At 33.1% G+C, this 26265-nt stretch overlaps 2 protein-coding genes across 2 annotated transcripts; both read left to right on the top strand.

Annotated features, from left to right (window-relative positions):
* Positions 1-338: 338 nt before the first annotated feature.
* On the top strand, positions 339-4119 carry LOC107859518 (G-type lectin S-receptor-like serine/threonine-protein kinase B120). The gene is made up of 7 exons (XM_016704567.2): positions 339-1897; positions 2122-2232; positions 2325-2536; positions 2626-2836; positions 2951-3188; positions 3292-3439; positions 3579-4119. The coding sequence occupies exons 1-7, from the start codon at positions 601-603 to the stop codon at positions 3885-3887; spliced, it is 2526 nt and encodes an 841-aa protein (XP_016560053.2). The 5' UTR covers positions 339-600; the 3' UTR covers positions 3888-4119.
* Positions 4120-10303: 6184 nt separating this feature from the next.
* LOC107859517 (G-type lectin S-receptor-like serine/threonine-protein kinase At1g61390) lies at positions 10304-13961 on the top strand. Its single transcript, XM_047407830.1, has 6 exons — positions 10304-11858; positions 12169-12380; positions 12481-12691; positions 12886-13123; positions 13304-13454; positions 13544-13961. Exons 1-6 carry the CDS (start codon positions 10553-10555, stop codon positions 13847-13849), a joined length of 2424 nt encoding a protein of 807 aa, XP_047263786.1. The 5' UTR covers positions 10304-10552; the 3' UTR covers positions 13850-13961.
* The last annotated feature ends 12304 nt before the right edge of the window (positions 13962-26265 follow it).

Below are 26265 nucleotides of genomic sequence, written 5' to 3'. Positions count from 1 at the left end.
ATTCGTCCCAAAATAAGTGTCGCCTTTCCTTATTTGATAACTTTTTAAAGGGACAATTACTTTTTTATCTTTATTGGTCCCACTTAATTAAAAAAAAATATTGACACCTTTTTTTGATAAAGGATAATTTAGTAAACTTTATTACTTAAACTCTGTGTTCGGTCAAATAACGACACATAAAATGGGACGAAGGGTGTAGGTAGGATTTTGCCTCTGCACACGTTTGTTTTGAAACTAGTAGTCCTAGACTCCTAGTGGGGTATATTATTGAAAAGCAAGGCATTTCTTCTCTCCCTCCTTGTCACCTAAAAAGCAAAAATTCACTTGTGGGGGCAGAAGAAAGGTGGCTGGTCAGCCAAAAGAATCTTCCAACTACACATATACAGACAACCTTTGTTCAGGTCAATCTTTCTCAACTCTTTAAGATTATTCTTACTTAGCCAACCACTCCGTGGCTCATCAGAAACTTCTTCTGTTTTTGTTTTTTTGTTTTTTTTTTGTTTTCTATACCCTTTACTGTTCTCTTTTCTTTAATCTCATTCATTCAAATTCTCCTCCATTCTTGAATTCTGTTACCAGATTTCATTTTCAACTCCAAGAATGGTCACTTGTATGAGTGTTTTCTTTTGGTTCGTGTTTCTTTTGAGTCTTTCTTGTTACTCTTCATTCTGTTTAGCCGCTGATAGATTTACATCAGGAGAGATTCTAAGAGATGGTGATAACATCACTTCTAAAGGAGGGAATTTTGTTATGGGGTTCTTTAGTCCTATGGGTACTAGTAAAAGGTATCTTGGTATATGGTATGGAGATGTAACAGTAAAGACAGTTGTTTGGGTTGCCAACAGGGAGAAGCCTGTCCATGATAAAAATGGTACGTATTCAATTGACAAGATTGGGAATTTGGTTGTTAAAAATGGACATGGGAATTTGCTTTGGTCGTCTAATGTTTCTGTCGAAACAAGGAATTCTACGGCTTGTCTAAATGATGATGGCAATCTTGTCATGCTTAACAACGACAGGGATGCTACGAGGCTAAATCGCGTCTTGTGGGAGAGCTTCTTGAATCCTACAGACACCTTTTTGCCTGGAATGAGAGTTTTCATAGAAACACAAGGCGAAGAGCGCAGAGTTTTCAGTTCTTGGAGAAATGAGAGTGACCCTTCACCTGGAAGGTATAGAATGGGGGTTGATCCTCGTGGAGCACCTCAGATTGTTATCTGGAATGGACAGGATAGACGATGGAGGAGTGGATATTTTGATGGAGTGGAATTCACTGGTGTTCCAAATGTGACTAGATCTACTTTCTTTTCTGGTTTCAAAATTAATAACGAGGATGACGGTAGATTGTCCTTCATTTATGCTGTCTCAAATATATCTTCTTTTGTGAGGTTCCAGATTACCGTGACTGGAAATGAACTGCAACAGAGGTGGAACAAAGACAAGAGGCAATGGAACACGTTACAATCTAGGCCAGTGGGTGGTTGTGACTTGTATAACTTTTGTGGTAATTTCGCGAAATGTGATAAAGAAGAATGCTTTTGTCTAGAAGGATTTGAACCACGTGTTCCACAGCAGTGGCATGCTGGGAATCGGAAAGGAGGATGTGTTAGGAAGACAGAATTGCAATGCAGGAGCAATAGCAATGTTGCGAGGAATGATAGTGCAAAAAGTGATGGATTATGGGCTCTTCAGAATGTTAAACTGCCTGATTATGCAGATATTGCAAATGTAAACATAGAAGAGTGCAAAACCAAGTGCCTGAACGCTTGCTCCTGCAATGCTTATGCTTTTGTAAGAGGAATCAATTGCATGACATGGCGTGATGAACTAGTTGATATAGAGCATTTTGAGGAAGGTGGGAACACTCTTTACGTTCGTCTTGATCCTTCTGAATTTGGTAAGGACATTACTTTCTGCTGAATTTGTGAACTCTTACCATTCTTGTACTTATTCGTGCAATTATATAAATTTAATCCAAAGTCGTCATGCTTTAGAACAAAGAGTTTTTCTGCGGGTTATTATTAGTAATAAACTCAAATTTCAAGTGCGGATATATCTTTTTCATCCTTTTGGTTGAAGAACGATGAGCCTTTCTAATTCTTGATTTTATCTTTTGAACAGGTAAGAAAACTAGGACTATTAAGATTGTTGTAATCTCAGCTCTAGTACCTCTGGCTATCGCTGTTATGGTGGCTGTTTGGCTAGTATGTAGGTACAGGGCCAGAAAACGAGGTAGTTTTTGATGCAGCTACCTTTCTGACTTGATTAGTTGCATTTATCATGTGTTCCACGATGTACTTATCACTTCCACTTCCACTTTTCAGAATCCAAGAGGACCAATGAAATTCCCAAAAATCATGTGGTTAAGAGTGGAGAGTTCTCGGAAGTCTCTGAACCATGCGACCTCAATGCTGAAGGGCATCAAGGAAATGGTTCAGAATTACCATTTTTCAGCTTTAGCATGGTGGCCACAGCTACTGACGACTTCTCTCTTGCAAACAAGCTTGGGCAAGGGGGATTTGGCCCCGTTTACAAGGTAAATTTTCAATCTTGATGGATTATTCTGTTTACAACGAAGTATATCGCCTTCTTTAGGAGTAATTTTTTTTTTTTTTAAATCTTTAGGGAAGGCTGCCTTGTGGTCAAGAAGTTGCTGTAAAAAGGCTTTCACAAAAGTCTGGACAAGGTGATGAGCAGTTCAAGAACGAGATCACTCTAATAGCAAAATTACAACATAGAAATCTTGTTAGACTTGTGGGTTGCTGTGTTGAAGGAGAAGAAAAAATGCTGATTTATGAGTACATGCCCAACAAAAGCTTAGATACATTTCTATTTGGTAAGTTCAGGAAATGCTGTCAAAATAATTTCTGCTGCTCCCATAGATGTACTACAGCAATACATCTCATTGAGATAGACACTAACAATTGTATTGGCTGCTAAACTTTGGCAGTTACTGCTAGGAAAACCCAGTTAAACTGGAGAAAACGCTTCAACATTATCGAAGGAATTGCCCGAGGATTACTGTATCTCCATAGAGATTCAAGGCTTAGAATAATCCATAGGGATCTAAAGGCTAGTAACATTCTGTTGGATGAAGAGATGAACCCAAAAATCTCAGACTTCGGAATGGCCAGAATATTTGGAGGAAACCAAAATGAAGCAAATACAAATAGGGTCGTAGGAACATAGTAAGTATCATTTGATTTTAAATCTTTTAAGAGACTCAAATTTCAAATTTTCTGGTTCCTGCAGCTAAATCCGTTTCATTTTGTACCTTGTTGCTAAACACAGTGGATATATGGCTCCTGAGTATGCAATGGAAGGACTGTTCTCTGGCAAGTCTGATGTCTACAGCTTTGGCATACTATTGCTTGAAATTATATGTGGGCGTAGAAATACAGGCTTTCGGACAGAGGAGCATTCAGGCATCATTGGATACGTAAGTCTGAATAATTTTCTCCCCTTTCATTCTTTTTAGTCCAGAACAAGCTGCTCGAATAATGTGGCTAATTTTCCTGTTGATGAGCAATGACAGAGTGGTCATCTTTCTCATATTTTTCTGGTGGAAAATATTTCAGGCTTGGGAGAAGTGGCATGAAGGTAGTCCACTGGACCTAGTGGATCGTTCGATTTGGGATGGTTGTCAACAAGATGAAGCATTGAGATGTATACACTTGGCATTGCTTTGTGTTCAGGATTTTGCCGTTCACAGACCAAACATGTCTTCTGTGGTTTTGATGTTGGAAACTGACAAGGTAAGGTTGCCCTTGCCTAGGCAACCTACTTATACGTCAATGAGTAGATCTGTGGATCAAGATGTATGGCATGGGAATCAGGATTTGCCATCTTCCAACAATGTCACAGTTAGTGTACTAATAGGTAGATGATTGGTTAATGCTTGTTCCGTCTTCATACCTGATTCATGTGAAGAGAATGGGTTCAAGTATCGTAACTATGTTCAAGTTATACTTGGAACTATGCTCATAATGTTTTGCTAGCTTGGTAAACTTTAGCACATCATGTGTATGCTAATTAGTAGGTGGTTCAGCTCTGCAAGCTGAAAGAGAGATATGTCACAACTTGTTCAATCAGTATGCATGGCTGAAGTTTTTTCCTTTATTATTTGTAGATGGAGATGCTCCAACAATTGAGCAAGCCCCACTTGTCATATCTAGTTAGAATGAAGCATGTCAATCGGTCAGTATATATATCACTGCATAATCAAGGGACGGAATAACATGCTTTTTATCTCCCATCACTTCAAGAAACCATTTCGCAGTTTTTCTAAAGCGTGAGAAGTAGTATTTCGTCCATTGGAACACAGGCAGTAGCTATTAACAGGTCTGCATAAATCAAACTATATGTAGGGAGATTGGTTTGGGTTCCATTTGAGACAGAAAGGGAAATGGAATTATTTACTAGTTAATTAGCAAGTGTCAATTTTGTGGTGGTTGTGGACTTGTTGCATGAAACTCAAATATGGAAGAAGTTTCAACTCTATGACTGTTCATAATTATTTTCTTATATATCAAAAGAGAATGATCTATTCTAATAACAATAGTCTTTCTTATAATAACATCACCACACAAATAATGTTAAAATTATAGAGCTGAGAACCAAAGTATGCCACCAAACCAAACTAAATAAGTTACCAAAATATGTCATATATTTAAAAAATATCAAAACAGGCTTAACTCACAAAAAATGTGAGTTATGCAAAAAAAATTCAACGGAAGCCAACTAACGCCGTGAACCGTTTTCGGAAAGTATATAACTCACAAAAATTGTGATTTATTCATTTTTTTGTACAGAACTCACAATTTTTGTGAGTTATACATTTTATTTATTTTAACATAACTCACAAAAATTGTGAGTTATCTATTTTATTTTAACATATCTCACAAAAATTGTGAGTTATCTATTTTATTTTAACATAACTTACAAAAATTGTGAGTTATCTATTTTTATTTTAACATAACTCACAATTTTTGTGAGTTATCCATTTTTATTTTAACACAACTCACAAAAAAAGTGAGTTATGTACATAACTCACAAAAATTGTGAGTCATTTTGGTTTAATTTATACGTTTTCCTTCTATTATATAACTAAAAAAAAGTGAGTTACGTACATAACTCACTTTTCTTGTGAGTTATTTACATAAGTCGCCTTTTCTTGTGAGTTATGTTAAAATAGAATGCATAACTCACAAAAAAAATGAGTTATACACTTTTCAAATTTTCCTATTTAACACTCGTATGCATTCATTTTTTGTATAAGTTTTTCAAATTCTTCTTCATCATATTCATTTTTTCTTCTTCAACTTCAATTCTTCTTTTTCAATTTTCTTCAAACACAATTTATCTTTTCAAAACTTAATCAAATCTTAGAGAATGAATTTTGAACGTGTTAAAATTGCACTATTTTGGGATGGCGAAATTATTCACGAGGAAAATACAATATATTATAGTATGTCCCCCAAGTCCAACCCGAAGTATCCAATTTCAATTGGTTACAAAAAATTTGTAGAATCAATTTTTAGAAAAATGAAAATAAAAAGTAATGATTTTGATTTATTTATAGTCGGATAATATCCAAATTCCTTCTTATCAAAAGAAATGGTAAATTATGGAAAATGGATTATCAGTGACGGTGAGTCGTTGACTGAATTTCTGAGGGCTTCATTTGCCCATCACAATTACTATTTAAGGCACTTAAAGGCGAATTATCAGAGGGCATTCAAAAATGTCCAACTAAACAACCTTTTATGGGCAGCTGCAACTGTTACCCAGGAGAATTTTTTTTGTTACAAATGGAGTTATATAATAGAAGGAAAACGTGTAAATTAAACCAAAATGATTTATAATTTCTGTGAGTTATGTACATAACTCATTTTTTTGTGAATTATGTTAAAATAAATATGGATGACTCACAAAAATTGTGAGTTATGTTAAAATAAATAAAATGATAGCTCAGAAAAATTATGAGTTATGTACAAAAAAATGAATAACTCACAATTTTTGTGAGTTATATACTTTTCAAAAACAGTTCACGGCGTTTGTTGTCTTTCGTTAAAGTTTTTTTATATAACTCACAATTTTTGTAAGTTAAATCTATTTTGGTGTTATTTTAAATATATGACATATTTTGGTAACTTTTTAAGTTTGACGGCATACTTTGATTCTCAACTCAAAATTATACAATTCTAAGGACATATATATTTCATCATCTCCTCTTAAGGAAAAGAAATAAATGACAGGACATACTTGATCAGAAACGCGGCAACTTCTGTCCAAATGGATTAGAAAGCCTAAAAAGTTGACTCCTGGAGCTCTGGAGCAGCTCTAGCCGCTGTATAGGTTGGCGAAATGATGAACAACAAATACAAAAAAATGGCATTGCAGAAATGGGAAATGGGTCATTTTGTCAAAACTTAGTACTGCTAATGATACCTTAAAGTCAATCCCACAAGCGCCTTGTCACAGCTTGACCAAATGGCGCACGGTTGGAAACTCATTGGATAATGGGCAGCTTAAAACACGGAGCAGCTTGATCAAATGTTTTATGTCAGGTATTTTACGCCAGGAAGACTATATCTTGGTACAAGAATAGCACAACAGCAGCAACAACAACAACAACAACAAATCCAGTGTATTCCCACCTAGTGGGGTCTGAGGGGTAAGATGTACGCAGTCTATACCTTTATCTCTGATGAAGTAGAAATGTTGTTTCCGATAGACCCCCGGCTCAAGGCACGAGATACCACACAAACACATAGTAAAGCACAGAAGCAGATTACATAACATAAATACGGCACCCATAAGTAATATAAAACAGAGGAAAGCAGAGGAAAGCACACAGATTCGTAATAAAACATGGAACACGGAACACGAAATCATAACAGGAATAATACCCCCACCAAGTAATTCCCTACACTAGCGACACAAACTGGCCCTAATCCTCTGCCGAAATTCGCGCCCTCCAGACCTTCCTATCTAGGGTCATATCCTCGGTGAGCTGTAACTGTTGCATGTCCCGCCTAATCACCTCACCCCAGTACTTCTTCGGCCTACCCCTACCCCGCCTAAAACCATCCAACGCTAGCCTCTCACACCTACGGACCGGGGCATCCATGCCCCTCCTCTTCACGTGTCCGAACTATCTCAATCGTGCTTCTCACATCTTGCACTCCACTGAAGTCACACCAACCTTCTCCCGGATAGTCTCATTCCGAACTCTATCCCCTCTAGTCAGTCCACACATCCAGCGCAACATCCGCATTTCTGCCACCTTCATTTTTTGGATGTGGGAGTTCTTAACTGGTCAACACTCCGCTCCATACAACAAGACCGGACGGACTACCACCCTGTAAAATTTGCCTTTAAGCTTGGGCGGCACCTTCTTATCACACAGCACCCCCGACGCGAGTTTCCACTTCATCCATCCCGCCCTAATACGGTGCGAGACATCCTCATCGATCTCACCGTTACTCTGGATCACGGACCCAAGATACTTGAACTTATCCCTCTTACATACCTCCTGTGCTTTCAGCTTCACTACTACCTCATTCTCCCGCCTCACATCATTAAACTTGCATTCCACATACTCCGTCTTGCTTCTGCTCACCCTGAACCCTTTAGACTCAAGAGTTTGCCTCCACACCTCTAATTTATCATTCACACCCCCTCGAGTCTCATCTATTAGAACTACATCGTCTGCAAAAAGCATACACCACGGCACCTCCCCTTGAATGCGTCGCGTCAACACATCCATCACCAACGCAAACAAAAAGGGACTAAGAGTAGATCCCTGATGCAATCCTGTCAGGACAGTGAAATGCTCTGAGTCTCCTCCCGCCGTCCTCACCTGGGTTTCGCTCCATCATACATATCCTTAATTACTCTGGTATATGCCAGCGGTACTCCACTCACCTCCAAGCATCTCCAAAGCACCTCCCTGGGGACTTTGTCGTATGCCTTCTTCAGGTCGATAAACACCATGTGCAGATCCTTCTTCCTCTCCCTATACTGCTCCACCAACCTCCGCACCAGGTGGATTGCCTCCGTCGTCGAGCAGCCGGGCATAAATCCGAACTGGTTTTCCGAAATAGACACTATCCGTCTCAGCCTCACCTCGACCACTCTCTCCCAGATCGTCATAGAGTGACTCAATAACTTAATCCCCCTATAGTTATTGCAACTCTGAATGTCACCCTTATTCTTATAGAGAGGGACCATGGTACTCCACCTCCACGCCTCGGGCATCTTTGCCGTCCTGAAGATTTCATTAAACAATCCAGTCAATCACCTTACACCAGCCTCTCCAACAACTTCCAAAACTCCACCGGTATCTCATCCGGCCCCGTCGCCCTACCCCTTCGCATCCTGCGGACAGCCTGTCTAACCTCTTCTACCTTGAAACGTCTACAATAGCTAAAATCCCGACACTCCTCTGAGTGCTCCAATTTTTTGGCAAAGAGGTTCAACAGCACGTAGCTTGTCCCTTTACATGAATGTCCAAGGGAAAAGCGCCAACTTCAACTCAATCTTTTACTAAAACACACAGAACCCTTCTCCTCTTACTGTTCCAGTCTCCAGCAGAAGATGGCTCAATTGCTCAAAATTGGTGAAGTGGGTGTTTTATGTCTAGGAATTTGGTGATATTAATTTTTCCCCCATTCCTAGAAGCATAACACTATCATTATATGGTTAAGATAATCAAACAAATTCTTTTCAAATGTCTACACTACTTATTACTTTCATCATAAAAAACTTTGTACTAAATTATAACACCTTTTCATTTTAAATAACAAAATTTTAGGTTGTGTTTGCTACGATGGAAAATATTTCCTGGAAAATGTTTTCCAATTTTCCCTTGTTTGGTTGTAATGAAATGTTGGAAAATTATTTTCCACAAAAACTTAGTTTTCTCCATTTGATGGAAAATGACTTCCCTCGTGGGTAAGGGAAGTCATTTTCCAGAAAATGACAAATGAGATTTATAATCCCACCCCATTCCTTTTCCCCACCCCAATAATACTAATATTCACATGACTCAAAAAATTTATATTTCTCAAAAATTTATATCATTCAAAAATATTTTTCACTGTGTTTTGCTTCAATTTTTCACTGTCTGAAAACAAAAAGTGAAACCCAAATTTTTTCCATTTCTAATGTTCGTTTAATGTATTGTTATTTTCATATTCATAGAGAAAGACTTACCTATGTTACTTTTGCTAATTGCATATTTTATCTTGTCATCAATGTAACTTGTTTCACGAGGTTGAATTAGCTTGTCGTTCCATTATATTTCTATTGATTATAGTATCTTGAGATTGTCCTGACAAAATGTTGAAAAGTGTCTCCTATATTTGTTAACAGTAATAGTTGCTTAAATTTAGTGATTATAGTATTTTAGAATTCGATATTGATATTATTTGTTATCCTTAAATTATTTCTTACAAATTGTTGAGTGGTTAGAGTCACTGATATACTAGTTAACAATTAGTAGTATTTTCTAAAAAATATTTTTCCACTCATCAATCAAACACTAGAAAATATTTTTCTAAAAAATATTCTCTACTCACCAGCCAAATACAATAAAATATTTTTCGAAAAATATTTCACTCACCAACCAAACATTAGAAAATAAGTAGAAAATCAACTTATTTTCCATGAAAACATTTTTCATGGAAAATATTTTCCATCATACCAAACACACCCTTAAAAGAAAATTTGATACTTCTATTTTCCAAATCCCATAAAAATTAAATTAGTTTTTTTCAAACGGAATCCGACTATTCTTTTTTAAGAGAAAAACAATTGTCAAACTTGAAATCTAATAAAGGCACAGTGTTGCTTTAGTATATTGTAGAGTTGTCTATAGGACGCGATGAGCAATTTTTTTAAAAATAAAAAATTGCCGCTCAGTAGGATCTCCCGCCCTTTTCACTCCGTTGGTCTTGGTGACTCAACCTACATCCTCAAGGTTGAGAGTGCTTAACATCCTAGCAAGCCCCTCTTGTTGGAACTTGATGAGTTCGAAGGGAGAAATTGACCTCAAAATCAAGTATTTGCTAATTTGAGATGAGGTCAACCTATTTCCCATTGTTCCTTTCTTTTTTCTTGTTAAAATGATGTTTTGATGATAACATCTTTATTCCCTGATGTGGACTTTAGTCTTTTGTCCAGACAACCTCAGGTCAAGTAAGACAAGTTATAGTGTCTTTACTCCCAGCTGTGGATATGTTTAGAAATAGGGTATCAGGGAGAAAGTTTAAATTTGACTTCAAGTTCTTATCTAATAAGTATATATTAGAAAAGGAAAAAACAAAAAACCAAATCATTGTCCAGAAATGTTCTGAATAGTTTTTTGGACATTCTGATAAGAGTTGATACTGTTTTAAGAGATAGCTTGTCACCAAGTTTAAATTACCTGGAGAGTTCCAACTATGTTCATTTTTGTTTCTAGTCACTTTATTTGGTTATTGTAAATTGAGTGGCGACTCTTTAAGTGTTCCGTGATGATTGTTATGATAGTAGTCCATTTAAGAAAATGGGATTCAGACCAGCTCGGAAAATTCTTTTGATCTCTCTTCTTTCTTACTGTGTCGTTCGATCATACTACTGTAATGCCTCAGGCACCATACTGCAATCCCAAAAACTCTTGGTAGGGGAAACGCTAACCTCTGCTAGTCAGGTTTTTGAATTAGGATTCTTTACTCCTTCCAATTCCTATAAAAGGTACGTGGGCATATGGTTTAAAAATATCCCTCCTATTAAAGTTGTGTGGGTTGCAAACAGAGAGAGTCCACTTAAAGTTTCTGATTCTGCTGCGAGTCTATCAATTAGCGACAATGGAAACTTGGTGCTTCTTGATGGTACACAGAATGTTATCTGGTCAAGCAATGTGTCTGTCCCTACTAACAACACAGTAGAAGCTGTTCTCCTGGACAATGGGAATTTGGTGCTTAAAAATAATGTCTCGGGACAAAGCTTTTGGGAGAGTTTCGATTATCCTTGTGATACTTTCTTGCCAGGAATGAGAATAGGTTTTAACAGGATAACTGGGAAGAGATGGGTCTTATCTTCTTGGCAGAAGGAAAATGACCCCTCACCGGGAAATTTTTCTGTTGGAATATCGGAGCAACTTTCTCCTCAGTTTTTCATATGGAACGAATTTACTCCCTACTACAGAACCGGGGAGTGGAATGGACTGAAATTCATTGGATTGCCCTTTATAGATGCAGCAGCCTACGTAATTCAGTTTGTTTTTCAGCAAGACTTTCAAGAGGGAACCACATATTTCACCTTTCTTCCAAATACTTCATTCCTAACTTTCGGGGAGCTTCAGTCTACAGGATCTGTTCAAGTTGTGCAGTGGACCGATGGAGCTCCAGCTTGGGAAGTTTATTCTAAAATGGTACATCCACCATGTGATATATATAACACATGTGGACCTTCAGCAGTCTGCAGCAAGAATAACTCCCCAATTTGCAGCTGTTTAAGAGGGTTTGTGCCACAGTCTAGAGACGGATGGAGCAAAGGAAACTGGACAGGTGGTTGTGTGAGGCGAACTGAATTACTGTGTCAGCAAAAGGGAAATATCTCGTCTCCTGGGGTTGGACTGCAGGACAGATTTTTGAAGTTTAGCGGACTAAAACTGCCTGATCTTGCTGCTATTTTTCGCCTTGACAGTGCAAGTGAATGTGAAAGTTTGTGTTTAAACAATTGTTCTTGCACTGCTTATGCTTATGTGGCAGGAATTAGGTGTATGGTATGGTCTGGTGATCTTTTAGATATGCAGGATTATTCGAATTCTGGGGAAGATCTTTTCCTTCGGCTTGCCTACTCAGAGTTAGGTAACTATTACATTAATTTGTTCTACACTGACTTTAGATGTAATCCATCTAGTGCAGTGGTTTATTAAAATGTTTTTCAGTTTTTCCAGGTAAGCGGAACCTTAAAAGAACACTAATCATATGTTCTGCAGTATTTTCCTGTCTCTTTTTTGGGGTTGCTCTATTTTGTTTGCTCAAGCACAAGATTTATCAAATAGGTAACAAGGGAAAAAAATACTTGTGACAAATCAAATTACCTTAATGGTTATGTTAACACAGCTACACTACGGGCGTCTAGCTTGAACTTTAGGTTGTTTATTTGGTTTAACAGGACAGAAGAGGAAAGGAGCCAGAAGCTTTAGTCTGGGTGATTCATGCTACATTTCAAAAGACTACACAGTTGAAAGTTTCTGGGTTGGCAATTTAAAGAAAGAAGATCCAATTGAACTTCCGCTGATTGAATTTGAGGTAATTGCCACAGCAACAAACAACTTTAACGTAGAAAACAAACTCGGAGAAGGAGGATTTGGTCCAGTTTTCAAGGTAACTACACTTTTTGTTAAGCACTTAACCTAATATGTGATCAAATACACACAAATATGTGGTCTGATCATTCTACTTCTAATTGGCGGACTCTGCATAGGGAAAGCTAAGAGGTGGACCAGAAATAGCAGTGAAAAGACTTTCTAATCGAACGGGGCAAGGCATAGAGGAGTTCAAGAATGAAATCCTGTTGATATCAAAACTCCAGCACAGGAACCTTGTACGACTCCTCGGATGCTGCATTGAGGGGGAAGAACTACTTATAATTTATGAGTACATGCCAAACAGAAGCTTGGATAAATTTCTCTTTGGTATGGCTGCTCCTGTTTTCCTCTCTTTTAATTCTTTTCTCCATTTCTTAGAGTCAGAATAAAGCTTTCGCATTGCTAGATTTTCCTAAAACACAAATGCACCTCAATGACTGGAAATATAGTTGCCATCATGTACTTGTCTAACGAGTTGTTAAAGGTGATACTTTATTAACTGTTTGTACATTAATGATCAGATGCATCACAAAAAGAACTGCTAGATTGGCCTAAACGGTTCAACATCATTCAAGGTGTTGCTAGAGGGCTATTATATCTACACCGAGATTCCTGTTTGAACATTATCCACAGGGATTTGAAGGTAAGCAACATCCTGTTGGATGAGGAAATGAATCCAAAAATTTCAGACTTTGGTTTAGCAAGGACGTTTCAAAAGCAGCAGCAACTTGTGCATACTCACCGAGTAGCTGGAACATAGTAAGCAACCTTATGTCTCTACTTCTCATAAACATGTAATCAATATGCACAAGTAAAGATCTATTGGTATGCTCATCTTGCTACCCTGTACAATCCAACTTTGAAAAATTAAAAACATCTGTACGCGGTATCTATTTTACATTTCTGAAGGCACTAACAGTTTTTGGGCAACAAATGCAGTGGATACATGTCTCCTGAATATGCTTTGAGGGGGGTATTCTCGGAGAAATCTGATGTCTTCAGCTTCGGAGTCTTGTTATTAGAAATCATAAGTGGCAAGAAGAATTCAAGTTTCCATTACGTTGAAGAAAATCTCAACCTCCTTAACTATGTTAGCTCACTCTTTGTCTAATGTTGTCTTGATCAACTCCACTCATATTTATCTCTCGACCCTCACGACAATGCATATGACTATTGCAGGCATGGAAATTGTGGAGTGAACAAAGGGGATCAGACTTCATGGATGAGACATTGATCAACTCATTTTCTCCAGAAGAGATAACGCGATGCCTACACGTTGGCCTTCTCTGTGTTCAAGAACATCCTAGGGACCGTCCTACCATGGCTGACATAATTCTCATGCTAAACAGTGAAATGAAATGCTCAAGTCCTACACAACCCACATTTAAGTTTGAAACATACTTGGATCTTGATGGATCAGAAAAAGATAACAATAGATGTTCCATTAATGAGTTTAGTACATCTTCTTTGTCACAGGGACGATAGAACATGTTAATTATTATACACTCTAAAAGAAAATTGTTAGTCGTGTAAAATATTTTCTTCATTTGTAAATGCGTGAGGATCCTCAGAGATGTAAATCGTTTCAACCCCCATTTTTAACAAATCAATCTTGTACCTAATTTTGTTAGCACTATACGTTGTGTAATTATGCTGAGTATATATAAAACTAAAAAGTAGAATCGAGCTTAATTTCAAAGTAGTCTAATGTCCTATTAAGATCTAACAAGGTTAAAGATGCCCTTCATTTTTACCTTTCCTTTTTTATTAATATACCAGATCCCTATTTTCGTCTTTTCTTTATCAATAAAAACAAATTTGGAAGACTTTGCTTAATATTTAAAAAAGTTAAAAAAAAAATAAAATTTGATGCATTAAAACTAACGCGATGTACGGTATCCGGGAAAGGGCCCCACCACAAGGTATTGTACGCAGTCTTACCTTGCATTTCTGCGAGACTGATTTCAAGGCTTAAATCCATGACCTCGCCACATGACAGCAACTTTATCGGTTACTCCCCTTCTTAATATTTTAAAAAAAGTATTCTCATAAAATAACAATACATTTTGTTTGTTTAAAAAATGACAGATTATTCTATCATTTTAGCATATTTGGATGATTATGTTGTTGTTTAAAAGATAAACAAACCCACAAATTAAGGGATTATGTTTCTGGTTTCAAAAAAAAAAAAGATAAGAACGTACGGAATTGTTTGAGACTATTATTATTAGTATGATCATTGTCCAGCTGTATAGGTGTCTATTGAGGAATGTAAATCTTTTATCTTCCATGTTTTTTTTAAATATAAGTAACATAAATATCAACTTTTTTTTGGGAGTAATTACACTCTCTCCTACTTTTTTAATTACTTTACTCTATCCGTCTATTAATATACATTCTGTGTATATGTTGAAATTTTTGTAATATATTTAGGGAGTTGAAATATTTTGTAATATTTGAAACATAAGTTATGTGTTTGTGTAATTTTTAGTTTTTTTAATTAATTAATTCTATTAGGATTCTTCAAAATTTTCTTAAATGTATTCCCCCTTACATTATTCCTTATCCATGGGCTTTACAACTGCGCTAATAAGATTCCTTACATACAGTTCCAACTTCCCTATTTGGTCGTTAGATTGTTGATTAAAAAGTGCATGATTCAATCAAAATTAGCAAATTCACACTAATGATGTTAATTTGGTCATCCGGTTATAATCTTAGATTACCAAAACCTCTCCTCCCTCTCTTGATTCGCTTTTACTTGTTTGGATTTTCATTTTACTTTTACTTTTGACATATCAAGAAGACAAAAGAATTTTTCTTATTTCACCCTTCGCATTAATTGTTTATTTTCTAAATTATTTTCAAGACATATTACTCTAAATATCAATTAATAAGGGGTAGTACGAGAAACTATAATTTGTAATTTATATATTATTTTAAGGGAGGTAGAACTAAAAGATGAAATAACTAATACATGATAGTAATAGCCGAATAGCTAAACCTCACATAATTAATCCATGTATAGAAAACTAGTTTCTGTATTACTAATATTTGCATAATTCTAATTAACAACCAAACAGCCCCTATGAATGCAACTCATTTTCCTGTACTCTAATTAAGAAGAATCAATTTAGCTTGTTGCACCTTTCAAATTCTAGCCGTCGTTTCGTTTTTGCTTTTTACGTCATTATTATAATAAAGTCAATCAACGTAGCAAAAATAAAAAAGGGGGAGGTCCTTAATTGTGAATAAAGAAGAAGACGTGTAAGGTGTATATACTTAATACTACTATACTTATTACTAGTAGTATTAGTATTAATGCTAGAAAGAAGTGCATGACTTTTGAGAGTACCTACCTTCTTAGTTGGTCCAGACGTGAAGTATGATTTAAATACAGTGTGAACCAAACTTAAATGAATATCGACACGTCCCTGCAGCATAATGTAGAGCCTCTAGAATATTCATAAAATTAATATAAATGACAGACATATGTATATATATATATATGCATGGATCTATATATCTGATCTATTCTAAATTTGGAGCAAAAGAAATTATGGTTACTCAAGTTTCTGTAAAAGAAATTATATCATGTGTAGTTCTCGTAACCTCAATCCTTTTGGTGTTTCTACTGTTCTTGCCGAATATTTTACCCTAAGAAACCCGTTTGGTCTTAGATTTTTAAGTAGTTTTTGAATAAAACTTGATAGATACTGTTTGGACATACAATTTGTCGCTATTTGATAAATGTTTTTGATAAATAATTTAAATTTCCAAATACTAGAAAATACTAGTATTTGGGCCAAATTCCATAGCTGTGACCTTTAGAACTGAAATATGTTTTCTTAATATTATGGTCAAATTCATCGTGAAATTTCATCCAAAAATGACTTACTAAAAGTATTTGGGAATTTATAGCCAAACGCTATATAATTTTCTCTTTTATATTTGGGAGGTCCCCAAATTATTTTCTGTGGTATAAAATAAAAATGTTTTATATTAGAACAATAGCAAGGAGTACGAGAAATTATATTGTTTTCATTTCAATTAAATAGAACTATAGGTCCAACAGAAACCTGACCTGACCTTGATTCGACATACTACAGGGGTTGTTTGGTAGAGTGTATAAGATAATGTTGAATAAGGTTGTATTAATAGTGCAGGGATTAGTAATATTGATATTATTTTTTATGCAATGTTTGATTTGATGTATTAAAAATAATATATATTGTTATATTTTAAAAAAACTATTATTTGCTTACAAAAATATCCTCGACATATTATAACATTGTGTATTTTATTTTGTAAAAGTTTATTATTCTTGTTTTTTTAAAAATTAACAATATAACTAATTATTTACTTTAAAATTTTAAAATTCAATCATTCACTTACGAAAATTATTATTTTTTATTATCTTTTCTTTACTTTTTCATCATTTACTTGTTATTCCCACTTTGTGGTGTTTTTAAATTGGAGAGAGGTCCGTGTAACTTTTGGATGGGACAATAAAATCATTATTAACATAAAATTGGATTTTCTAGAGTGTGAAAACTAAATAGAAAAAATATTTTTATTTATGAATATCCTATTTACAAAATTAAAATTTGTATGCAATCATGCAATTTTTCTTGGATTTTGACCAATAAATATTTTTAAAGTTAAAGAAGTAGTTTTGTTTATAACTAAAATTATTTGGAGGGATATTATTATCTTGATAGATCAAAAAGATGTAACTCATATTGAATAAATTGAAAAAGATTTAGAAAAGAATTAAAGAAATTTGAGGTAATTTTTGTAAATAATAATAAAATTTGTAAACTAATTTATTTGAATAAATTTATTAGTACAAATTTAAAAAATAAAATTTAAAAAATAGAAAAAATATTTAAAAGAATTTGAAGGATATTTTTATCTTTGCGCATACTATTCTCATGGTATTAAAATCCATGTATTACTAATACCACCCTATGTAATGTATTAGTAATACACCCTATAACACCATGTAGGGTGTATAACTAATACATGATATTAGTAATACATTGATCCAAAATCCTACTAAACAAAATATTAAATAATACAACACTTAATACATGGATTATTTCTCCTAATACGTCCTATCAAACAACCCCTTAAAAGTTATCCAAGATACATGTATTCCCCTTCCATCTATTAACCAGAGAACATGGGCCTATATATATTTAGAGTTTGTTTGGAGGTTTACGGTTTTTGACGTTCATAATTTAGAATTTTTAATTTTAGTTAAAATTTTTGGCTTATATAAGTTGGGACTTTAAGTTTATGTCTTTTAACTTATTTTATTGTTTTGACATACAAACAAATGTTTAAAACATATTTTAGTCTTAATACCCAAATACTACTAAAGAGTTATACGCTATTTTAATTTAAAAGCACCTAAAATAAATCCAGTTAAGTGGACTCTAATTGCAAAATCACCAACGTAACTAAGCTCATCGGCTGATCATATTTTCTGTTGTCATGTTTGGGTATGTGCAATAAATATTAGGCAAATGGGACTTGTTCTTTGTGATAAATTTCTCTAGGTGTGCCCTTTTTGTTTTTAAAGTTTGATAGAGACTACTCATAAAGTAATATAGCTCAAGTCTCCTACCTAGTGCCAACCCAAAATTAAAGATGATAATTATTACGTGTAGCTTCTCACGTACTGACTATTCGTCTATTACTTTAAAAGCATGGACCTACCACGTAGTCTATAAGTAGTAAGTACTATATAGTGAGCAATCTGGAGTTGGTTTCTTTTTTCATCCTTTGTACAATTTGGAATCAAAATAAATCATGAAATAAAAAAATATCAAATAAGTCACCTATTTAATAAATTATCAAAATAAGATAAATATAATAAACTATTACGTTTTATATATTTTTTTTAATGATAAACTAACGGAAATAAATAGTAAACACTGTTTGTAAAAACGTAATAGTTTATTACGTTTTTCAAAAAAAAACAAAAAAAAATATGTTGGCACATCCATCTATGTCAAATCATGCAGTTTGTAATAATTTATTACGTTTTACAAACAGTGTTTATAAAACGCACTGTAATAATTTATTACGTTTTACAAAAAATATTTATACTTTATAATAAATTATTACAAATTACATCTGCCCGTGTCCCATCAATTTTACTTTCCCTCTTTTAAATGTAACTCTCACCTCACTCCACGCAGATCTTTCCAAGAGTACACCTTATAAATTAAAAAAAAAAAATAAAGAATGCGTAATTAAAAATTTCATTTTACCTTATAAAAAATAAGGTAAGGGGTGGGACGGTTAGCTGTATGGGATGGGGTGGAGGTTATATTTAAAAGAGGGAAAGTAAAATTAATAGGACATGGACAAGTATAGTTTGTAATAATTTATTACAAAGTACAAATATTTTTTGTAAAACATAATAAATTATTACGTTTTACAAACACTGTTTGTAAAACGTAATAAATTATTACAAACTACATGATTTGACATAGATGGATGTGACAATACACTGCTTTTTTTTTTATTTTTTGTAAAAAACGTAATAAGTTATTATGTTTTACAAACAGTATTTGTAAAACGTAATAATTTATTACGTTTTACAAGCAATGTTTACTATTCATTTTCGTTAGCTGACTATTAAAAAAAATATATAAAACGTAATAATTTATTACGTTTAGCCTATTATGATAACTTATTAAATAGGTGATCTATTTTGATTATTTTTTTTTATTTCGTGACTTATTTTGATTTCGAGCTACCTTTGTATGGCAGTGCTCTTTTTAATACTCCATATATGAAAATTTTTAAAGAAGCCACTCAACAAAATTGATGACTATAAATTAAAACCAAATCTTGAGGCTTTACGTTTTAAAAAAAAACACGCTCCGAAGGGGTAGTTGAGTTGGTTTGAGGGGCACTTTCCATAGCGGAGATCACGGATTCGATCCACCCCTAATGCTTTCTCAATCAAGCTCGTCGCACGGGATTTATCTAGTGCGGTTTACATCTTCTGTGTGATTTGTGAGTTATTGCACAGTGAGGAATTTACCCAGTGCGCACACAGTGCTCACCACAGAGTGCTCACCCGAAGAACAGAGGTTTTGCCAGAGGGTGTAGCGGCTGCGGGTTTCCTAAAGTTTCCAAAAAAAAAATAACACACAAAAATAATTATCTGTATGTTTATTTGAAGGATCTTTCCTTAAATTTTTGAGATGATAAGTTATTGATAATTTTTTTGGGCATATTTGAATTTTCCTAATAAATGTATATACATCCTAATTCATTGAACATCTTTACTGTGAGCATCCTTCTAATGAGCAATGTAGGTATTTAGAAAAGAATTAAGTCTTTTTATTTAATTAAATATATCAATTAAAACATTATTTTCTATCTGTATTATTTTTCATTCACACTTTTAATTTGAAAGAAAAAAAAAATCTAAATCGTCAAGTATCGAAGCGGCTGTTAAATTATTCACTTTTAGCTTTAAGGAACTTTTCCATGTCTTTTCATATTCTCATCAACTAATGATATTAATAATTACTTCCAAATAGCAATCAAAAATATATCTATGCGCTTTGAATTGTTTGATAAATAACATATCTTCAATCCATCAAAGACATATCTTAGATAGAAAAGCTTGGAGGTCGATGTGAAACATAGAATATTAGCAGATAGTCAAGTTATTTCTCTCTAATCTGTTGGAGAACATTATTGTTGCTATTCAGAGGCGGATCCAGGATTCGAAGTCTCCGAATGTCAAGTAGATTCGTTGATTAAATTAATCGGTGACTCCAAACGTTAGATCCAAGCCAACTTATGGACAAGAGGTTCATTGAATCTTCTTCGACAAAAGCTATATTATTTATACATAATTAATTTTTTTTATGTATATATGGTAAATATTGAACCTCTTCAACTAATTTGTGTGCTTACTTCCTTCGATTTGTCCTCACCCCCCACCCCGCTTCATTTTTTTACTTATTTTAAAAGAGAAAACAAAAACGTTCCAAAGTTACAATGTGTAGTGATTAATTTTAAACTTAATAAAAAAATAAATTGTCAACAAGTTTTGAACCCACGTCTATTGAGCAAAATTAACAACCCTTTACCACTTGAACTAAAGACGACTTTGGGTTTTTTAGTGACAAATTTATAATTTATATATATTTTGTATATTTATATTAACTTTATATATAGAGTTTTCGTCGAAATTTAAGGGTGGCGTGGCACCCCAGAACCCTTAATAGATCCGCCCCTGTTGCTATTATATATATTATTCTTTAATTTGATTAGTGTTGTTATTTTTTTTGTTTGGTTATCTCATTATTTTTGTTGTCAATACTTTTTCTTTTATTAAGATTTTCATTGTAGCTTCTCCGGTCATATATTTTTTGAATTTGCTTTAAAATATTTTTCTTGAGCCGAATGTCTATAAGAAATAGTCTCTCTACCTCACACAAGTTAAGGGTGAGATCACATATACTCTAAATTTCGTAGATTTCACTTGTGGGATCATAATAGATATATCGTTGTTGTTTCAAATTGTTCGATTTTATTTTAAAATTTTCTTGTATCAGCTTATTAAATAAACTATACTTTTTAGTGTAAATTTAAATTAATTTATAAGCCTAACCCCCCTCCATTTACTTGCCTTGTGCTTTAGCCGGCACTAATATTTTTATCTCTTTTTTCTTTTTTCTTAAAATATTAGTATGACTTCAATTTTTCTAAACCCTTCTGCATTATTTTTTGAGTAGAGTATTTTGGATTTCCTTAATTATTCAATCATATCTTTTGGAAACATGCAAACCTCTTTAATTTTCTTTTCTTCTTTAGTCATGTGGAGGTGGTTTATTTAACGAAGTAATCACTTTAGAGGCATGGGTTTATTTGGGCCTTATTTTTCTTTTTTGAAATCCCCAGGGAAATCTTGCCACAATTTCTACTATTCTAGCGAGCATTTTTGGGTAATCTATTTATGGTATAATAGCTCACAAACTTCATAAAAAGTATAAATTTTACTAGGCAAGCCTCATACAACTCGCAAATAGCTGATCGACAGATAAAGATTGAATTCGATTCTAGGTCTCCTACATATATGGGAGATCCACCTTCCAACCACTCAATCATGCCCGACATCTAGGCCTTATTTAACTTTATTTGTTCAAAAGAAATTTTACTGAAATCCACATATCTACATTTAATTTCTTTAGGTCTATTTAAGTATCAAAACGCGGTATCGTACATGATATTTCGAGTATAAAGTGTGTTTATAATTTTCTTTTCATACCAGCGTATATCCTAATGGCCATTGATTATGGAAAAAAAAAACTTTAACTATCCAGCAATTTTTTTAATAAAAGAATTATGTCCCTCTTTGTATTCCATTTTCTTATCGTCCTTATATACATTTTAATTTTTTCTGGATATCTGGATTTTATGTCTGTAAGTTTAGAGTATTGTTGCCTTAAAATTAGAGACTTGGAGGCAAGTTCCAGAAACTAAGCAGTAATTGATTGATTAGTCCACTTTTTACCAAAATAAATATAGAATTATATTCAACTGATTATGATGTTTTTCCTTTAGAAAAGTAGAAGTCATTTTCAAGTCTCAAAAGAGTAGGATTAAATTGCACTAAGAATGTGAAAATTGTAGATAGAGTTGGGCGTAACTGACCAATCGAAAAGCATTTCAAGAGTTGGGAAGGACCATGACTAAACTATATATTAAATTAAATTATTATATAAAATAAAGAACGCCAAATCGACATGGTTGTTAAACTAAGAATCAACCTCAATACTATTATAGGCCCTTTCTTCTATAAAAGAAAAAAAAAAAGAGAGAGAAAGAAAGATCAAACACTCCTCCTTTAATCTTAAAAAATTATACAGTATAAAAATTATAATGCCAACCACGATTGAAATGCCCCTTTTCAGTTATTCAGAAAGCAATGATAAAGCAAATAACCCTTTTTCTAATTTCTCTTTGTCTGTGTCTGGCTAACTCACATGGGAGGACAAATTAGAAAATAATATTCTGGGTGGTCAGTGGTGACTTTCTTCATTTTGCGAGCGTACACGTAGTCAGAATTCAAAATTTACATATTTGAAATTTTAATTTTTTAAATTTATTTCTAAAGAATCAAATGTGTATGAAAAAAAAAATTATTCAGGAAATCTAGTAAATACATGAATTAATAATTTATATATATTAAGTTAAATAAATATTTAAAAATAAATATAAATTTAAATTAATATTACTGAATTCAGTCTAATTCAATATATTTGGAAGGCTAGTTACGCCCATGCAAAGTACAAACATAAAGAGACAAGTTGATCACAATCTTCCGTGAGGGACGTGCTATGTGGGGCTTCTTCTATATGGAGTTACTGCTCCTCCTTTTAAATAAAATGGCCACTCCTAATTATAGGTTTTAATTTCCAGCAATTGGGTAAGCATGTAGGACTAATGTGAGCAAATTATCTGTAATTGTTGTCGAAATGGACAATTACAACTAGTGGCGGAGCTATATGGGCGGAAGGATGGTCAATTGAACTTTTTATATCAAATGATTATACTTGATAAAGAGAGAATTATGTTACATACATAGGTCAGAAACGATATATTATACTTATTATGAATGTTCTTGGAGAAATTTCTGATATCACCGAATATCCATAATCTATTAAAAATGTGAAGATTCTTAAAAAAATGATTTGAATTTTTTGTCCTTCATTCATTAAAAGACTCTCCTTTAGATAAAATTGTATTTCACTATTTTCTTTAATTTATTATTTAATTATTTTTATCATATTAACTAGACTCCAAGACAGAAAAATACTCCTAAAATAGGACTCTATTAAGGAAATACTTTTATAAATATTGAGATGCACGCTAAACTATCGAAGAACTCGATTTAGTTGTTGAAAAAATACGATTGATGCTCATCTAACTTGATTCGGTTGCATGTCAAGATTGATGAATGCTTAATTTTCTAACCCTCAGCTTCTTCACTGTTTTTAACAACATAATAGAATTCAACGTGTGTATATATATATATATATATATATATATATATATATCTATTTTGTTTTTCATTTAAGTAATTCTTTAGGGTCCAAATTTTGCTCAGACAAGAATTATTTTCAGCAAAACTGAAGTTTTGTGATCACTATTATATTATTTTGTTGTAGTTTAGAAATGTGATCACTGTTGTATTATTTTGTTGTAGTTTACAGGTCGTAGATGAATTTACAGGTGGTAATTAAATGTCGGTCGATTTTGAGAATTTTTTTAAATAAAGGTTAGGTTTAATTGTATTGCATTTAAATCTCTATTTTGAGAATTTTTTTTTGTATAAAGGTTAAGTTTAGTTGTATTATTTTGATATCTCTATTATCATATTATTTTGTTGTAGTTTACAAGTGGTAGATGAGTCTCAGACGGCTTTGAGAAAATTTTTGTGTAAAGGTTAGATTTAATTATATTGTTTTAATGTCTCTATCATCGTATTGTTTTGTTACAATTTACAGGTGGTAGATGTATATCGATCGGCTTTGACAAATTTTTGGATAAAGATTAGGTTTAATTAAATAAATTCTCCAAAAGATGTTGAATTTAATTTTTATATTTATCTTTATTATTTAAACAAATATCCTATTTAGTGTGACGTTTAAACTCAATAAAGTGAGGTACACGTGCGAGACGCGTACACCTAAACTAGTAAAATTTAAATGCACTACTAAATTTATTTTCCAAAATAGTGTTGGAATATCATATAGATATTAATGCATGGGAAACACACACGTAAATAAGGTTGTTCTTAATTAGCACTTCCTCTGTCCCATGCAAGTTGAGCATTTTTCATTTTACAAGTTGCTTAATGAATCACTAATGGAATGATCAATTTTTCAAGATAGTAATTTGTTTAAACTTACAAAGAGTATATTAATTGAATGAAATATCTTAATTAATTTTATCTTAATTTAGTAAATGATCAACTAATTTAGTACGTTAATATTTAATAACATGACCAATTAATATGATACGGAGGGAAGTAAATCATACATCTTTGGCATAGGATCACAAGTTCACGAGAATAGCGTGATAAAACAGTAATTTTCATAAATTATGTTTGATTAGGATTCTTGTTGGTCCAAAAATCATCCACTTTAGCTTGACTACTTGTTAATTAGAGAAACAAAAATTCGAGAAAAGGAATCTCGCTGTACTTTTACACGAGTAAAAACATTAAAATATTAAAAGTTAGGATCTGATGGCTGATCTTCTACCAACTGTAGACAAAATGCCCTATCATGCATAGAGTTTTCAATTACTGGCTATAAAATTAGTGCAACCTCCGTCTCATTTTATATTTTATATGTCGTTATTTTTTTTCTCCGTCCTACAAAGAATATGATGGTAATTATTTAGTGATATTATCTTATTTAATTTTTAGTGGGTCTCATTTTATAAGAAAAATAATTAAAAAGTAAACTTTAAGAGGGACAATTTTGTAAACTTTACAAAGTTATCTTTTATTTCTTAAACTTCGGGTTCGATCAAATAACGACACATAAAATGAAACGGAGGAAGTATAAAGTCACAAACACTTGGTAACAGGAATGATAGCTTAATTATACTGACTTTTAGCGTCTAAATCAAACTTAACCTAACACTGATCTGGCCTGTTTTGCAGGAAACTTTGCCATTTTGCAAAAATAAACTATGAAAGGAAAATATAACATTTAAAGCCAGTCAACTACCAAGTAGTAGTACTTTGCTTTCAGTCAATTATTAAGCTCTTTATGACCCTCTAACGGCTAACATTTGTTGTTATATAGCTAACTTCTTGGTGCTAGCAATCTCATTGATGTAAATGGACAATAGTTTATGAAAAGTAAAATTAAAGGGTATATATACGGCCTGTTTTTTTGAGTAATTGTTGTGGTTTAGGAAAATTGGACCGGACTTGGAAGTAGCACATTCTTAATTTCTTGAGTTAATAACTCAAATGGTTACTCAACTTTGAACTTTTATTTCAGAAAGTCACTAAAATTTCATCTTCACTTTCTAAGTAAAAATGTGAAAGTTGAGTGACTTTCTGAATAAAGGTGAAAGTTGAGTGACTTTCTGGGATAAAAATCCAAAGTTGAGTGACTTTCTGGAATAAAAGTTCAAAGTTGAGTGACCATTTGAGTTATTATACTTTCATACAATCACTATCTCCATTTATTTTTATTTGTCCATTTTTTCACTGACACAAAGATTAAAAAAATAGTAAATGATAAGGTTAATTTTAACATATTATAATAAATTTAATGCTTTAAAAAGTTAATTAGATAATGAATCGTATTTAATGTTAAGAGTAAAATAGTGAAATAGATAAATTATCTATTGGTTTTATAAATTGAAAAGATATGATTGGACATCCACAATAAAAAAAGATGGTCGATGAGTAAAAATACTAAATATGGTCAAACTAATCTGCTTTTTCTATGTAGATTCTTAATTATTTTTACGAAAAAGGCTTAAAAATATTCTTGAACTATCTGAAATAACTCAAAAATGTCCTTCATTAGATTTTTGGCTCAAAAATACCCCTCCATTTAATATTTGGCTCAAAAATACCCCTCCCTCTAACGGAATTCGGAAAAGGATAAAAAATACTCTTGAACTATCTGAAATGGGTCAAAAATACCCATCAGTTAAAAATTTGGCTCAAAAATACCCCTTCCTTAACGAAATTAAATTATTTTGATTATTTCGTTAATTTATATAAAGTTCATCATTTAATTTTTATTTCGTTAATTTCTTTAAGTGAAAATTTATATTTCATTAATTTTGTTAATTATATTTCATTAATTTCTTTAAAGATTAAAAAG

The sequence above is a fragment of the Capsicum annuum genome, chromosome 2 (assembly GCF_002878395.1).
Source record: "Capsicum annuum cultivar UCD-10X-F1 chromosome 2, UCD10Xv1.1, whole genome shotgun sequence".
Taxonomy (NCBI): Eukaryota; Viridiplantae; Streptophyta; class Magnoliopsida; order Solanales; family Solanaceae; genus Capsicum; species Capsicum annuum.
Note: the sequence above shows the minus strand (reverse complement) of the source record. Positions and strands in the feature narration are given on the sequence as shown.

What these genes read in the sequence shown, in the direction of transcription:
- LOC107859518 (XM_016704567.2), top strand. Translation starts at nt 601, where the DNA reads ATGGTCACTTGTATGAGTGTTTTCTTTTGGTTCGTGTTTCTTTTGAGT. An exon ending in GTACAGGGCCAGAAAACGAG is followed by an intron (nt 2,233 to 2,324) that starts GTAGTTTTTGAT and finishes TCCACTTTTCAG; the next exon opens with AATCCAAGAGGACCAATGAA. An exon ending in GATTTGGCCCCGTTTACAAG is followed by an intron (nt 2,537 to 2,625) that starts GTAAATTTTCAA and finishes TTAAATCTTTAG; the next exon opens with GGAAGGCTGCCTTGTGGTCA.
- LOC107859517 (XM_047407830.1), top strand. Translation starts at nt 10,553, where the DNA reads ATGGGATTCAGACCAGCTCGGAAAATTCTTTTGATCTCTCTTCTTTCT. An exon ending in GCTTGCCTACTCAGAGTTAG is followed by an intron (nt 11,859 to 12,168) that starts GTAACTATTACA and finishes TTGGTTTAACAG; the next exon opens with GACAGAAGAGGAAAGGAGCC. An exon ending in CTTGGATAAATTTCTCTTTG is followed by an intron (nt 12,692 to 12,885) that starts GTATGGCTGCTC and finishes ATTAATGATCAG; the next exon opens with ATGCATCACAAAAAGAACTG.